The sequence below is a fragment of the Apium graveolens genome, chromosome 7 (assembly GCF_009905375.1).
Source record: "Apium graveolens cultivar Ventura chromosome 7, ASM990537v1, whole genome shotgun sequence".
NCBI classification, from domain to species: domain Eukaryota; kingdom Viridiplantae; phylum Streptophyta; class Magnoliopsida; order Apiales; family Apiaceae; genus Apium; species Apium graveolens.
In genome coordinates this window covers 112,360,353-112,376,953 of record NC_133653.1, presented here as the reverse complement: position 1 = coordinate 112,376,953, position 16,601 = coordinate 112,360,353, and the positions used below count along the sequence as shown (strand labels likewise).

Genomic DNA, 16,601 nt, shown 5'->3' with positions numbered 1-16,601 from the left:
TTAATCGTAATCAGGTAGCTCTTCATCTAGGTTAAAGAATTAGTCCAGATGCAGGAATTAAAATTAAGACGTGGACTTTGTATCAGTGAACAAAGGAGGAGGGGGGGTCCGACTCCGAGTACAGTTGATGAGATAAGTTTGGTGTGTAGAATAGTAAGGTATCATATGTTGAATTCTGTTGTGAATGCTGCTCCGGTAGCCAATTTGCCTATATCTCATAATGCAATTTCCATTGAGTTTAATATGATTGTTTCTCACGAAACTAAAATTATGAAAAAGTATTGACAGAACAAGTGAGCACGGCATCATAAAAACAATCGAGCTAGATGTCACTATTTCAGCTATCCGATCATACAATAACCTAGCTTCATCAGATGCTTTATTAGGCAAGCAGGTCGTTACAAAAGCTTCAAAATATAATCAAGTACCCAGTTGTGTTGAAGGACCTGGATTTGATCCAAATACAAGCTTCAAGGTGCTCTGGGAGTTGGATCCGGTAGGAATTGGTGTGTGTGGGCTTTCAAGGAAGAAGTTGCCTGTAATCGATACAATCGTTCAGCCTCAGCTGGAGATTGTATACATCTATCGGAGCATACTTTCAAATCAGACATTCACAACTGAGATTGATTTATGTACACAGGGGTCAGCCAAACACACAAGCATCGATGGCAACCATTTTACCATAATTGTCTATGTACCTTGAACGAAATCAAGCCGCCGTGATTCTTATTATTGGGGTGATATCTCCATGTCCTCTCCTCTCCCAGATAGGTAACCAATACCAGATATTATTGATACTTGCTCTCGCTTGGTTAACATATCCTGCTGGATTTTTCAATTATGTGCAGTTTCAATGAAGAAACACCAACCTCCTGTTAGAAAATTAGGATTTTAGAGCTTAATTTAATTATGTTCTTGATATTAATCCTAAAATCTAATGATTGGAAATTGTTCAATGATATTTGAACTTAAATTTTCATGTATGGTTTTAAGAATTTTCTTAATGAAATCCATATGAAATGAGAGTTGAAAGTAGCTTGGAAAAACTTGGAAAATTTGAGAATGTTTGTCCCACATTGAAATAAATAAAGGGGGTTGTGTGCTTTATATGGTATTACCCACATGAGTAGTATACAACTACTAAGGTGTGTGATGGTCCATTGTGTTGTTGCGCGCACACACGCGCGCGCCCGCCCCGCCACGCACCGGGCCGAAGGGCGATTTGGGCGAATGTCTCGGCGTCTCGCGTACGCGAGGCGACCTGGGCGAGGATTTTATTTATTTGATATATTGAACCTGCAAATAATCTGATCTGTAACAAGTTCTGATATTAGAATCAGAACTTAAGAACTGATGAATAAAATCAGAACTTAAGTACTGATGAGTCGAATCAGAACTTAACTTAAGTTCTGATAATAATGTGGGTGTTAATGTGAAAAGCTGTTACAAATAATTTAAATTCAAAAGCTGATCGGTTTTGATTTTTTCATTAATGAATTCAAAATCTGATCAGTTTTTATTTTTTATTAATGAAGCAGTTTAATTCAGACATTAAGTGTGTGGACAGTTTCATTTTTCCTCTCCTATAAATAGAGGCTAAACTGAATGAATAAAGAATACAACACACTACATTCTCATCTCTTCTCTTCAACCTCTCTGCATTTCTCTCCCACAAGAACTGAAGTGCTGATATTTTCCGGCGACTGAGGTGCTGGTCGAAGTGGAGGTTTTGTTGCTGCTGTTAACATAAACTCCGAGCTGTTTTATCCTGATGGAGATATTGCGCACATCCCAAACGCAGCAGGTAGGGGGCAATAATCTCTTCAAGAGCAGCCAGGACTTCGAGCAAGGCCTGGTGACTCAGCTGTGATTATTTTCTTGGCATTTTGTATCTGTAAACCTTTATTTCAGTCACTGTTGAAAGCTATGGTTTCGGGTACATCTTTCTTTCTCTCTTCGTTATTTCAGTTACTGATTTTGTTTACCTGCATGTTTTGTTTTGTTAACTGTGGTCTTGGCCTAAACTTGTTAAATTCTTTATACACTTGCCTCTATGTTGCTATACTTGTTAGTGAGATTCTCAACATTCTTGAAGAGATTATTAGTTATTTAGAATTTAGCATAATGGTTAACGAAAGTGAGGTTATCGTTGGTGGTGGTAGCAGTTCGGGTGTAACTGCTGGGGCCATTGATTGGACCACCTATAGTTTCCCACAGGCTGTTGAACTAACCGGTTTACCGGAGAAATTCAACGGTGGCATTGGCTTTTCTCGCTGGCAGAAAAGGATGAAGCTGTGGTTGACTATAAAGGGTCTGTGGCCGGTTGTGGAATATGAGAAACCAGTAGTGGATCAAGAGAAGGCTGACACAGTTAAGGCTTTTGCGAAGTGGGCTGAGAAGGATGGAGTGGCTAGAGCGGCCATTCTTGCGGCACTAACAAACACTTTGTTTGATGTCTATTCTTCTGATGCCTACTCTGCAAAACTCTTATGGGAGAAGCTGGACCAGACACATAATACTGACTCACAAGGTCTAGAAAAGTATTCTGTGGCAAGGTTCCTCGAGTTCAAGCTGGTGGACAATAAGTCCATGACTGAGCAGGTGCATGAGTTCGAGATGATAGTGCATGCTTTGAAGGAGTCTGGAATGAATCTCCCGGAGAAGTTCAAGGTGATGAGTGTGATTGAAAAACTCCCGAAGTCTTGGGAAGAGTTCTCTCTCTCCCTGAAAAGACAGAAAGGAGAGATCACCTGGACCAACCTTATGCTGGACATCTCGGTACAAGAACAACACAAGTCCAAACAGGGACATGTGATGCCAACTGAACACGGTACCTCGAAGGTAAACATAGCAACTGTAGGACAAAAGAGGAAGGCTTTTGCTAAGAAAGCTAATAGTAATAAACCTAAGAGTGACAAGGACAAGGCCAAGAAACCCAAGGCAAACAAACCATGCTGGTCTTGTGGGCAGGTTGGGCACTGGAGTAAGGACTGCCCTACGAAGAAAGTGAAGAAAACCGAGGTAGCACAAGCAAATGTTGTGCTTGGAACCGCAAGTGGGCCTGTAGTGAACATGGTTGTTGGTGAGGCTATGGCTTCCGAAACCAACGTTGACCGGTATGTATCCTACAACCCTGTGATATTTTCTACCTATCTGTCAAATGAATGGTTGATAGATACTGGAGCTAATGTACATATTTGTGCTGATATTAGTTTATTTGTATCTTATCAACAGAGTCATAGCCTGACTGTGAAGATGGGGAATGCTAGTGCTGCTCAAGTACATGGAGTTGGAAACGTGGATCTGAAGTTCCCTTCAGGACGTATTCTATCTCTGACGAGAGTGCATCATGTTCCCGACATGCGTAGAAATATAATAAGTGGAAGCTGTTTAGTTTCTAGTGGTTTTGAAATTTCGTTCAAGTGTAATAAAGTAGTTCTTATTCACACTGGTACATTCTTTGGCAAGGGTTACTTGTCAAATGGTTTATTTGTTATTAATGCGGATCCCGTTTTGGGAAGTTTGAATAATAATGTTATTCCTACTGTTAATTGTATTGAATCCTCAAATATATGGCATGCTAGACTAGGTCATTTAAACTTTGGTGCTCTTAAGAACATGATGAACTTAGAGTTGATTCCAAAATATACCATAGAAAAGAATTCTAAATGTCAAGTATGTGTGTCTGCTAAACAGATAAGGAAACCTTTTCATAACGTTGTTAGGGATTCAGACTTGTTAGATTTAGTACACACTGATATTTGTGAATTTGGTGGTGTGTTGACCAAGGACCAGTTTAGATACTTCATTACTTTTATAGATGATAGTAGTAGATATTGTTATGTTTATTTACTTAGACATAAGGATGAAGCACTTAGTAAATTCATTATATATAAAACTGAAGTAGAAAAACAAACTAGTAAGTTACTTAAAAGATTGAGATCTGATAGAGGTGGTGAGTATACGAGTAATGCTTTTAATGAATTTTGTGCAAACAATGGTATAGTTCATGAAGTTACTCCACCATACACACCTGAGTCTAATGGGGTTGCTGAGCGAAAGAACAGAACATTTAAAGATATGATTAATAGTATGCTTATTACCTCTGGGTTGCCTAAATACATGTGGGGAGAGGCTCTAAATACGGCTTGCCATATTTTGAATAGAGTCCCTCTGAAACACATGGATAAAACACCCTTGGAGTTATGGAAAGGCAGGATGACTAGTCTTAAGTATCTTCGTGTGTGGGGGTGCCTTGCTAAGGTGCTTGTTCCTGAACACAAGAGAAAGAAACTAGGTCCAAAGACTGTTGACTGTATCTTTCTGGGCTATCTTAAAACCACTACAGCTTTGAGATTTTTAGTGTTAAAATCTGACATAGATGGTATAGTGGCAAACACGATAGTTGAATTTCGAGATGCGACATTCTTTGAGGATGTCTACCCTATGAAGACTGGAATACCTGAAACGACTTCTGAGGAAGATCCTACTCACACATCAAGTTCTATTCCTGATCATGTGGAAAAGATGACAAATGTGGGGGCGGAACCTAGTAGTAGCTCTATTCCTAAGGAATTAGAGGAACCAAGGAGAAGTAAGCGTGCAAAAATAGTCAAGGATTTTGGAGGTGATTTCATCACTTACAATATCGAGGACGAACCTTTAACTTTCCGGCAAGCTATGGATTCTTCTGAGTCAAGGCACTGGAAGGGCGCTGTCAAGAGTGAAATTGACTCTATTGTTTCCAATGGAACATGGGAGTTGGTTGATCTCCCTCCTGGGTGTTCTACTATTGGGTGCAAATGGGTCTTTAAAAGGAAGTTGAACCCTGACGGCTCAATAGATAAGTACAAAGCTAGACTGGTAGCTAAGGGTTTTAAGCAAAAGGAAGGAATTGATTATTTTGATACATACTCACCAGTTGCAAGAATGGTAACAATCCGAATGCTTATAGCATTGGCTTCAGTCCATGGTCTTATCATTCATCAGATGGATGTAAAGACGGCTTTTCTTCATGGTGAACTTGAGGAAGAGATTTATATGGATCAGCCTGATGGATTTGTTGCATCAGGCAATGAAAGGAAAGTATGTAAGTTGATCAAGTCCATCTATGGCTTGAAACAAGCTCCCAGAGATTGGCATAAAAAGTTTGATGAAACTATATTGCCTTTCAGTTATAAGATTAATGAAAGTGATAAGTGTGTCTACACTAAAGTTAAAGGTAATGAGTGTGTTATTTTGTGCCTATATATGGATGGCATTTTACTGTTTGGAACCAATATTGAGATTATTAACGAGACTAAAGAATTCTTGAAAAGGCATTTTGAAATGAAGGATATGGGTGAGGCAAGTGTGATTCTTGGAATCAAATTGATTCAGTCCACTGAAGGAATAACCTTGACTCAATCTCATTATATAGAGAAATCTATACTTGAGAAATATGGTTATTCACAGTGTAGAATCGCTAGTACACCTTATGATTCGAAAGTTGCCCTTGTCAAGAATACTTCAGGAGTGCCTGTGTCTCAGTTAAGGTATTCTCAGATTATTGGGAGCTTGCAGTATCTTGCTAACTGTACTAGACCAGATATTTCATATTCTGTGTCTAAATTGGCGAGATATACAAGCTGTCCAAACAGAACTCATTGGGATGCTCTTGATAGAGTACTTAGATATCTAAAAGGCACAATGTACCTTAGTTTACACTACAGGAGATTTCCTGGTGTGCTTGAAGGGTACAGTGATGCAAGTTGGATAGCTAAGAAGTCTGGTTCCAATGGAGTGACTGGATACGTGTTCACCTTGGCTGGTGGAGCAATATCCTGGAAGTCAAGCAGACAGACTATTGTTACTCGGTCTACTTTTGAGGCTGAGTTGTGTGCACTTGATGCCACAGGGACGGAGGCTGAATGGTTACACGGACTTATGTCTGCAATACCTGTAGTAAGCAGACCGCTCCCTGCTATTGCTATTCACTGTGATAGTCGAACAACTATCGAAAAGATTAGCAGTAAAAAGCATAATGCTAAAACTAAGAGACACATCCAAGTTAGACTCAAGTCTATAAGGGGTTTAGTGACTGATAGGATCATAGCTATAGAGTTCATAGGAACTCAGAATAATATAGCTGATCCTCTTACTAAAGGACTGGAACCTGCAGTTGTCCTTAAGTCAAGGTTGGGGATGGGATTGTCAACCCATCATAATTCATCAACAGTGGGAACCCAATACACATGAGAGGAGATCCCTCGAAGTGTATTCAATGGGTAATAACAAGCTGTAAGGATGAGTTGGTAGTACCTTTGCTACATAGATGATACTATAGTATCTGAGTCTATCCCCTGTAAACCTAGAAGGTACTGACACTGCCAGAAAAGCAAGAGTGTTAAAACTCTGAATGGGATCAAGTCATTTGACGAGATAGAGGCAGTATATCTCTGGAGATGCCCAACTAAGCGAATGTAATTGTGTGGTCGCAATTAGAGGATAGGGTTAATCCTTGAAGCATTCGACGAACAGGATCGAGACATGACCATTAATGTCTCAAAGCCGTAGATTGGCACCATAACCTTTGACTTGTCGTCGTCTATGGAATATGGTTATACTAAACGGATTAAGATTCAAGGTGAAACATTCCATCTGAGTCCGATAGCCATTGAAGTAGAGGAATTAGGAGGGTTCAAACCCGGAAGGGTACCGACTCTGAAAAACAAGTCATGATGGGAAATTGATCACATTTCTGTATGGATTTGTGGGGGATTGTTAGAAAATTAGGATTTTAGAGCTTAATTTAATTATGTTCTTGATGTTAATCCTAAAATCTAATGATTGGAAATTGTTCAATGATATTTGAACTTAAATTTTCATGTATGGTTTTAAGAATTTTCTTAATGAAATCCATATGAAATGAGAGTTGAAAGTAGCTTGGAAAATTTGAGAATGTTTGTCCCACATTGAAATAAATAAAGGGGGTTGTGTGCTTTATATGGTATTACCCACATGAGTAGTATACAACTACTAAGGTGTGTGATGGTCCATTGTGTTGTTGTGTGCTTCACGCGCACACACACACACACACGCGCGCCCGCCACGCACCGCACCGGACCGGACCGGGTCGGGTCGGGTCGAAGGGCGATTTGGGCGAATGTCTCGGCGTCTCGCGTACGCGAGGCGACCTGGGCGAGGATTTTATTTATTTGAGAATTATTTTAATTCGAATTTATTTATCGGTGATTGGATTATTGGGCTGGGTTCTGAAATAGGCTAAGTAGTCTAAATATATTGAACCTGCAAATAATCTGATCTGTAACAAGTTCTGATATTAGAATCAGAACTTAAGAACTGATGAATAAAATCAGAACTTAACAAGTTCTGATATCAGAATCAGAACTTAAGTACTGATGAGTCGAATCAGAACTTAAGTACTGATGAGTCGAATCAGAACTTAACTTAAGTTCTGATAATAATGTGGGTGTTAATGTGAAAAGCTGTTACAAATAATTTAAATTCAAAAGCTGATCAGTTTTGATTTTTTCATTAATGAATTCAAAATCTGATCAGTTTTTATTTTTTATTAATGAAGCAGTTTAATTCAGACATTAAGTGTGTTGACAGTTTCATTTTTCCTCTCCTATAAATAGAGGCTAAACTGAATGAATAAAGAATACAACACACTACATTCTCATCTCTTCTCTTCAACCTCTCTGCATTTCTCTCCCACAAGAACTGAAGTGCTGATATTTTCCGGCGACTGAGGTGCTGGTCGAAGTGGAGGTTTTGTTGCTGCTGTTAACATAAACTCCGAGCTGTTTTATCCTGGTGGAGATATTGCGCACATCCCAAACGCAGCAGGTAGGGGGCAATAATCTCTTCAAGAGCAGCCAGGACTTCGAGCAAGGCCTGGTGACTCAGCTGTGATTATTTTTTTGGCATTTTGTATCTGTAAACCTTTATTTCAGTCACTGTTGAAAGCTATGGTTTCGGGTACATCTTTCTTTCTCTCTTCGTTATTTCAGTTACTGATTTTGTTTACTTGCATGTTTTGTTTTGTTAACTGTGGTCTTGGCCTAAACTTGTTAAATTCTTTATACACTTGCCTCTATGTTGCTATACTTGTTAGTGAGATTCTCAACACCTCCTGCATGAAATCTTGCACAAAGTAATGTAATGACCACTCATATCCTACAAAAGTATATTTTTAATGACCGAGATTGTCCTTTCTTCACATTAATATACTATTCCACTTGGGGTCATATTTGTGATTTATCAAAGCACCAAGCTAGACAAGGATCATATTCATAATACATCTGAGACTTGACTACATCAAATATATCCCCCTTATATCCCCCTCCAAAGTAGTGTTTTTGGAAACTAGCCTATCAATGTATATCAGAACGATAATCGGGGCATGTTTCCCTCTTCAGAAGTCTATTCTACTATACTAGCAACATTTGCTCAATACCGTGATTACATTACGCAGAAAAAAAAACCCAGTTATTTAAACGCATAGCAGCCTTCACACTTGATGAGGACATCAATAAGTAGCAGGGTCAAAATTTAGCTGCCTGAATGGATAATGAAAATTTCATGTAGCAGGAAAAGTTTGACACTACTAAAAATTCGCAAGTAACTTACCCAGCAAAAATGAAGTTACAACCACAGGATTTACATAGTCCACAAGTTGCTTTTAAAGTGCCCAACTGCAACTTATCAACTACAGTCATCAATCCAATTAACCCATGTATGGTTTTTCCTTGATAGAACGATCCGACGGCTTGGAACCAGAACATACAGAAGAGGGCTAGAGTCTAATTGATATCCGGAAAGTACTGTATCTAGCAATTCAACTGGTTGAGATGTGCAACTCCACAAATTTCTGCAAGTAAGAGGAACCTATATACTGTATAAACCTTCAGATTATCGCTCAACAGCTTTGGCCTAATTTTTATTTTACCTCAAAATCGTAAATATCACTCACCCAAGTTCATTTCTCACATCACAATTGCTAAAAAAGATGTAAGCAAAACCTATAATGATATTAGTTTCTGTCAGGCCTCGTAATTGCAGTCTTATTAGAATCAATGGAAGATTAGATCCAAGCCCCAAGGTATGCAAAGTAAAAGCTATCTTGAGTCAAGGTAATTGAGGTATCATAAAAGAGGTCTCGAGTCGAGTCGAGGTAATTGAGAGTTCATGGTAAAGAAAAACCCCACTACAGTTAGACTATATCCAGTCTGTCAGACATCATCGGATATGTTATCACTACTTCCTTTCACTCTTTTACTCTTCGTCACAATGTGAAAAAACAAAACCAAAGAAATCAAAAGGATCCTACACTGGATCACGACTCAAGAGAGTAAATAAACAATAAATAAAGGGCCACAAGTAATAAAGCATCATTAGCAACCAATTGCCCTGTAATTTGTGGAAAGACACAACGCATTCAGGAAAAAAGAAACTGCAAATTGCAAACAGGATGAACATAATACAGAAAAGAGGCTTCAGGATGCCAAACATACACTGATCCGGCCAAGTTCGCACTTGCCCATTATTTTGCGAATGCAAATGATTCGCCTAGTTATACACTTTATAGTATTATTACACATTATTGTAAACATAGACTAGTAAATTAAAAGCACAACATTGAATCACAGACGACCTCACAAGAGAAACTACCAAATTGGAATAGATGCTTCCAGTTTGCAGATTCCAAGACAAGTCTCAAGCGCAGCAGTCGGACCACTCCTCATCCTCAGGTGCATCAGAATCCACAACAGTGCCATAGTTGTTAACATCAGAATAATAGAAGCCATTATCATCATCTGAAGCAGTCAAGCTGCAAGAAGATTTAACAAGATAAGGCATGTTATGGAAAGAACTGGCAATCCCTTTTGCTATAGTGTCATGGTCCAAACCATGTGCACCTTCATCAAACACATACTCTGCAGCACGGAGCTTGAGCTTCTCAAACATCATTTGAGGCTCATGCTGCATTTTCCGGAGAACATCAGCACAGGAAGGCCCGGGAACAGCTTGTGTCACTGCAAAACTTTGAGGACCATCACTCTGCGAAACACGAACAACACTCGGCCCACCAAACAAATTGTGAATACCCCCGAGCCCCTCCTCGTAAGCCCCACCAAGAAACATCCCAAGGCAGTAACTCCTTCCACCACCTCCTTCCAGTTCATGAAGCAGTAGGTTCTCTTCACCCCCGATGAATTTCCCAATCTTCCCATCACTGTCACATGTTATGTCGGACAAAATTCCCTTCACAACTGGCTTTTGCTCAAGGCGATGAATAGGTACAATCGGAAAGAGCTGCCCAATACCCCAGAAATCAGGTATGGAAGTAAAGATAGACAAATTAACATGATAGGTCCTCACAGGATCTGGAGCCCCGATTGCCTTGTACACCAAGTCACACAACCCATCAACAGCAGCAAGTTGATCAATATCAAAAGACCCTTCCTTGAACTGTTCCACACATTTTTGCTTCAATTGATTAGAATAAAGCAAGCATTTTTCGTACTCACCACCCATAGCAGCTGCAGACAACTTACGATAATCAATAATAGCATCCTCAGGGAGTCTGTCAAATAAATAACTGAGGTCTGCTGAGGACATTTGAGGTACACTATTTTTACTTGCAGATACAGCCTCAAAAACCAATACGGAATGATGAGACACAATCGCTCTACCACTTTCACTACAAATCACCGGATGCTTAACCTTTTTACGGTCACAAGCCGATCTAATTTCACTAACCACAGCAGCTGCATATTCTTCCAGAGTGTAACCAACTGAAACATCCGAATTAGGTGATTTCGAACCATCATAGTCAATTCCCAAACCACCCCCAATATCAATAACACCCATACGAGCACCAAGGCGTACTAATTCACAGTACACCTGAGCCGCTTCACCTACCCCATCCGCCAACAAAGCGGTACTAGGAATTTGAGAACCAATATGAAAATGCAGTAATTGCAAACAATCAAGCATACCACATTGATCCAATTTCTTAACAACACGCAATATCTGGGTAGTAGTAAGTCCAAACTTACCTTTCTCGCCGGAAGTAGAGCCAAAATGACCATCATGCTTTGTCCTCAGCTTGGCCCTCATTCCAATAACAGGCCTAATACCAAGCTTTTGACTCAAATCAATCACCAAATCAACCTCTTCCTCCAATTCAAGAACAATGACAGTATTAAAACCCAACTTCTTCCCAACCAAAGCAAGACTTATAAACTCCGCATCCTTAAATCCATTACAAACAAGAAAGGCCTCAGCATTGCCATTACACAAACAACTCATAGCTAGTAAAAGTTCCGGTTTGGAGCCGGCTTCCAGCCCAAACCGAAACTTATCCCCGAATGTGACAATGTCATCAACAACAAACCTATCCTGATTACATTTAACAGGAAAAACACCCTGATAATGAGCAGAATACCCTTGTGCCTCAATTGCAAAGTCGAAAGCGGATTGAATGGATTCAACCCTGTGTTTCAACACATCAGGCAACCGAATTATAATCGGAAGCTGCAAACCAAGGCCACCTACATCTTTCGCATCAGAAGCCTTCTTCACAATCTTAAACAAATCAATCTCTTGATGGTTCAGCGTTTTCGAACCGTGAGGATAAATCGAAACATTCCCATTATCATTCACACCAAAATAAGGACCACCCCATTGGTTGATTCTGTAAAGAGAGGCCGAATGAGAAGGAGACCAACGAGAATCGGAATTCAATTCCGGCGCCGGAAGAGAAGTTTGCCAGGAGGTAAAAGCGTAGCAGGGTGGAGGCGGAACAGCAGCGTCAACACAAGAAGCTAAAGAAGGCATGTTTGTTTTTGTTTAGATTAAAATCAAGGAATGAAATAATGTAAATAAAGATAGAGATAGAGATAGAGAGGAGCGGTGTGTGTGTATGTTTGTATGAAGATGGGGGCTTTAAAACCCGCCGAGGCCGGGGCCCCGGCTACCCCCGTCAAAAGAAGGCACAAATAACACCAATTGGAACTGTTATGGAACGCTATGTTACTTAATTTATTATATTCAAGTAATCCCACATCTACTTCAGAGAGAGAGAGAGAGGGAGAGAGATTAAGAGAGGGAGAGAGAGAGAGAGAGATTGTGTGTGAGAGAGAGATGAGAGAGATTGCCGGAAGGGGGAGCCCGGCGAGATTAGAACGGCGGAAAAAGAGAGGAAAGGGAGAGCTAGGTTGGCTTGATGATGCATGAGAGTGGGAGGGTGTTTATATAGTCAAGTAGAGGTGTATGTGCAGATAGCACCTACTTTATTGCCGATTTTGAATATCCCCCTCCCTGGTTCCTGCTTTCTTTTCATTTTTTCTGCATTTGCTTTTTGTACATTATTTTAGATATTGCAGAGTATATTTACATAATATTACTTCTTTTGGTAGATTTTTAATCTATTTCATTTACTATATTTTAATTATGTTTAATTTGATTAAGAATTTTTTTCCAAATTCTAAATACACTTTAAAGTTTAAAATACTAGAATGTTTAGTACAAATTATAAATAACTTTTTACATGGTATAACATGATTTTTTGCGAAACAAAACTATTTTAACGATATTACATCTAATCCAATCATCAATGATAGATTCGAAACGTCAGACTAACGGACATAATTCTGAATCCGCACAAGTTTGAATAACAATAGCGAACCAACTTATTTGATTCTTAACGAAAAAATAATATAATCTAAAGATTCACGTAATACGACACTTTATTCGGTAAGCACCATCGCACCGATTCAAACACAACATTCTGTTTAAATATTTAAAAAGAACTAACGGAATGATATATACTAACATTTTAGTGGTTTAAAAGAGTCGTCGTGGAGATTGAGTAACTATTTAATATATTTTAACGAGTTCGGTAGATAATTTGATATCAAACCCAATTCATATGATGTAACAAGTATAACCTAATAATTCTTCTTGGACAACAACGCCATATTCACATGAATCAACTTATTCGATTCATATGAAGTAAGCATTGTAACCTATTGATTCACAAAAGAGTAACACCACACTTCCTGTATTGTAAATATATTCGATTTCATTATTAACTCTCCAAATAAATAGTAGTACAAACAATCTGTGGATCACAACTCTTACAAATAATTTATATACTTGTAAACATAATACGAAATTATTATGTCACAATAATCAGATAAAATTTTGATAGTGTCAAACAACAACATTGTAATAATTTGAATTAACTTATTTATTTTTTATTGAGAAAACAACGTAACTGAAAGAATCAACAAAGAGTAATATAATATTCTTAATATACCTTAATGACCCAATTATATGAATTATGATTTGAATATTTATATTTGTTTTGACCTAATTCTATTTTGAGCAATTGATTGTAGATGCGAGTCACAATTGACTGTAGATGGGAGTCATAGACACATCTATCATCAAATCAAAATCATGAAAATTCTCCAGATCTAAAATCTCGGACATGAAGAACACCAAAATAGAACAAAACTCTAGCCAGCAGATACTAAACAAAACCCATATAAATTGGGATTTATTGAAGCAAAACAGGATAGCTTAATCAAGAATAATTAGAAAAAAATTGAAAAAAGAAAAAGAGGATTGTGACTGTCCACACGAGAAAACCGATGAAAATCTATGAAAACCCCTTATAAAATATTATGGATATATTTTCCCTAAGTGAATATATATTAAAATTTTCATAAACACAAATATCAATCTAGATAAGTATTCCATGTATGTATATATTATATAAAAGCTAATGACCTATAACGAAATGCAATTTAAACTGAAACTCTACTTTATTCATGGAGTCGTGTAACTGTTGTTTATATAACGGTACACGTGTCAAGAGTCAGGACTTATAGCCGTAACATTTTTTTTCAAGTTTTCTTTTTTGCTTTTTATTGTGAGTTGTTTGCATCATGTTTGTTTTATAAGGCATGATATACCTATTTATTACTTTTGCAACTTTTTCTTCTTTCCTTGGGGGTCCATTTTGTCTTGGAATTTTTTTTTATCATGATATTTATGACATATATATAGGGAGTTATTCAAATGAGAACCCCAATTAAATTGAGAATTGAGATATAATCTCAGCCATATAATTTGTATCCCTACATTAAATCTCAACCACCCATTTTATATTTTATATTTTATTTTTTATCTTTATTCTCTCTCATCCAGCACACTCTCTTCACCCACCCTTACCTCACAAGCCCCCACCGGTCTCCGCCGCCAACTACTGGCCATCACCGTCGCCGGAAAAAGCACCGGATCTACGATCTTCTCTCTCCCCCCTCCGTCCGCCCCTGCCATCGATCACCATTACACCACCTTCAACTCTAGCAACACATTTATATCACCTCCGCCATCATCAACACTTTTCTTCAAATCAAGACGATATGCTCCAATTAAATCGTTAACGATGCTTAGGACGAAAGAGATTGATGTGCAGAAATTCTGTAGTGATCGAGACGCCATTAAAGCTCTGCTCGAACTCTAAACAGAGTCGATTTGCTGATTTACTCTTCAGATCTGAGGATTCTTGGTGATTCAATTTGATATTCGGTGATTTTCTGGTCGATTCAATGATTAATCGTATATGACAGACATGTGTGATTGTGGTGTGGTGGTTGTGATAGTTTGATTTAGTGATTTTTTTTTATTCTGGTGGTCAGAGCATGGCTAGATAGAGATGCAGTGGGGTGGTTGTGGTGATTATTTTTATTTTTTTGTGGTGATTTTTAGTTTTCCGATGGTAAATTTAAGTTTGGCGGTGGTGATTTTATATTTTCGGTGGTGATTTTTTTGTAGTCCGGTGGTGATCTTTGATTTGACGGTGGCGGTTTTATATTTGCCGGTGGTGATTTTTTGGTGATCGCTGGAGGTAGTGGTGGTCACCGGTGGTGGTGGTGGCCGGGAATGGTGGTTGTCCGTGGTTGGAGGTAATGGTGGGTGGTAAGTAGAAAGAAGAAGATAGAAGAGATGATAGTTGGGGAAGATGATAAAATTTAAAATGAATGGTCTAGATTAAAAATATATTTAAATTTTTGTGGTTGAGATTAGATCTCATATCTCACCAAAAAAAGGTTCTCAATGGAGTAAGACCCTATATATATAAGTTTTTTCTTTATATTATTTTCATATCTAAAACTGAGATAAAAACTTATAAATTACATATTTTAGATGAACACTCACATTTATTAACATGCACTAACTTACTCGATTAATCGAGTTGGCAAGGAAACCTAACCATTTAGAATGGAGTTACGCGATACTTCCAATTACTGTAGATGGATTTGATTCCATTAACTATCCAAATAAATAGTGGTACAATCTATGAATAACATGCAGCGGTTATAAATAATTATATACGTGGAAAACATATTAACAAATTTTTGACGGTAAGTTTCTCGAATAAAGACCTCATAATAACTTTAACTAAATTATTTGATTCTTATCAAGGAAACAACTTAGACTAAATATTCAAGAAAGAGAAAAGTAATACTCCCAATATACCGTAAAGGGATTTAATCTCAACAACTTTCAAAATAATTGATAGGTCCCGTAAAAGGGCTATATTAAGCTAGACGGGGGTTGAATAACTTAATTATCAATTTCAAAATTATTATGACATTTTAAAATAAATTATCCATTTTTAAAACTTTACCGAGTGGTTATGTAGTTTATAGAAATAAAGTGCAAGGAAAGAAAATACCACACAGCGATTTTATCCTGGTTTGCGATGGCGCAAACTCTAATAGATCTGCTCACCCCTACCCCTACGTCCAGTCCCCGAGCTCCTCTCCCGGACTCGGAATTTTTTCTTATAATAAACTCGCTCCTTTAGTAGGCGGAGAAGCCTTTACACCCTTATAAAAGATTTGTCTTCGTGCGTAATACAAGGCTCACCACCTCAAAATAAATGTAATACCTACACAACTTATCTTAGACAATAACTCCCCGCTATTTCTTCAAAGTTGATGTAGAACCCTTGTGTGGACTTGGCTTCCTTAGCTTTTGTCAGTCTTGGATCTTAGTGATCCGGTCTTGGGTCTTTCCTCTTCTTCACGGTGCAAATACTACTAACTCCCCGTTAATACGTATAAGACTTGGGTCTTAGAACGAGAATCACCTCACGTCACTTCACCTCACTACAAAACTGTTATTCCCTAACAATACAACAAGAATTACAGAAGGGGGGGTTGAATGTAATTCTGGTTTCTTTTTCAGATTTATGAAAAATGGTTCTAGCTCAATTTATATCTAACTGTTTGATTTACAAAGTGCGGAATATAGAGTTAAGTTAATCAAACATAAAGTAATAAAAACTCAGGTCTTTAAAACTTTCTGGTGGATTTGAATGTATCCACCAGATATATATATATATATATATATATATATATATATATATATATCAAGAGAACCCTGTGAATCTTGAATAGCTCACAGCTGCTTTACAAGTGAACAAACAAAACTACAGAGAAATGCTACATGATACAGCTTACAAATGTTTCTCTGAAAATGTGTTTTCTTAGTCTATTTGTTGTTGTTGTTCT

The 16,601-nt window shown here is 38.0% G+C and overlaps 1 protein-coding gene and 1 long non-coding RNA gene across 2 annotated transcripts; both read right to left on the bottom strand.

Annotated features, from left to right (window-relative positions):
* Window positions 1-352: 352 nt before the first annotated feature.
* LOC141672508 (uncharacterized) lies at window positions 353-831 on the bottom strand. The gene is made up of 2 exons (XR_012555572.1): window positions 699-831; window positions 353-617 (listed from the first exon to the last, which is right to left on the bottom strand). It is a non-coding gene; the product is annotated as an uncharacterized LOC141672508 (long non-coding RNA).
* Window positions 832-9,464: 8,633 nt separating this feature from the next.
* LOC141671407 (arginine decarboxylase-like) lies at window positions 9,465-12,357 on the bottom strand. Its single transcript, XM_074477646.1, has one exon. It carries the CDS (start codon window positions 11,845-11,847, stop codon window positions 9,721-9,723), a length of 2,127 nt encoding a protein of 708 aa, XP_074333747.1. The 5' UTR covers window positions 11,848-12,357; the 3' UTR covers window positions 9,465-9,720.
* Between the last annotated feature and the right edge of the window lie 4,244 nt (window positions 12,358-16,601).

Bases quoted from the DNA above. Each gene is read 5' to 3' on its own strand.
- LOC141671407 (XM_074477646.1), bottom strand. From the start codon at position 11,847: ATGCCTTCTTTAGCTTCTTGTGTTGACGCTGCTGTTCCGCCTCCACCC.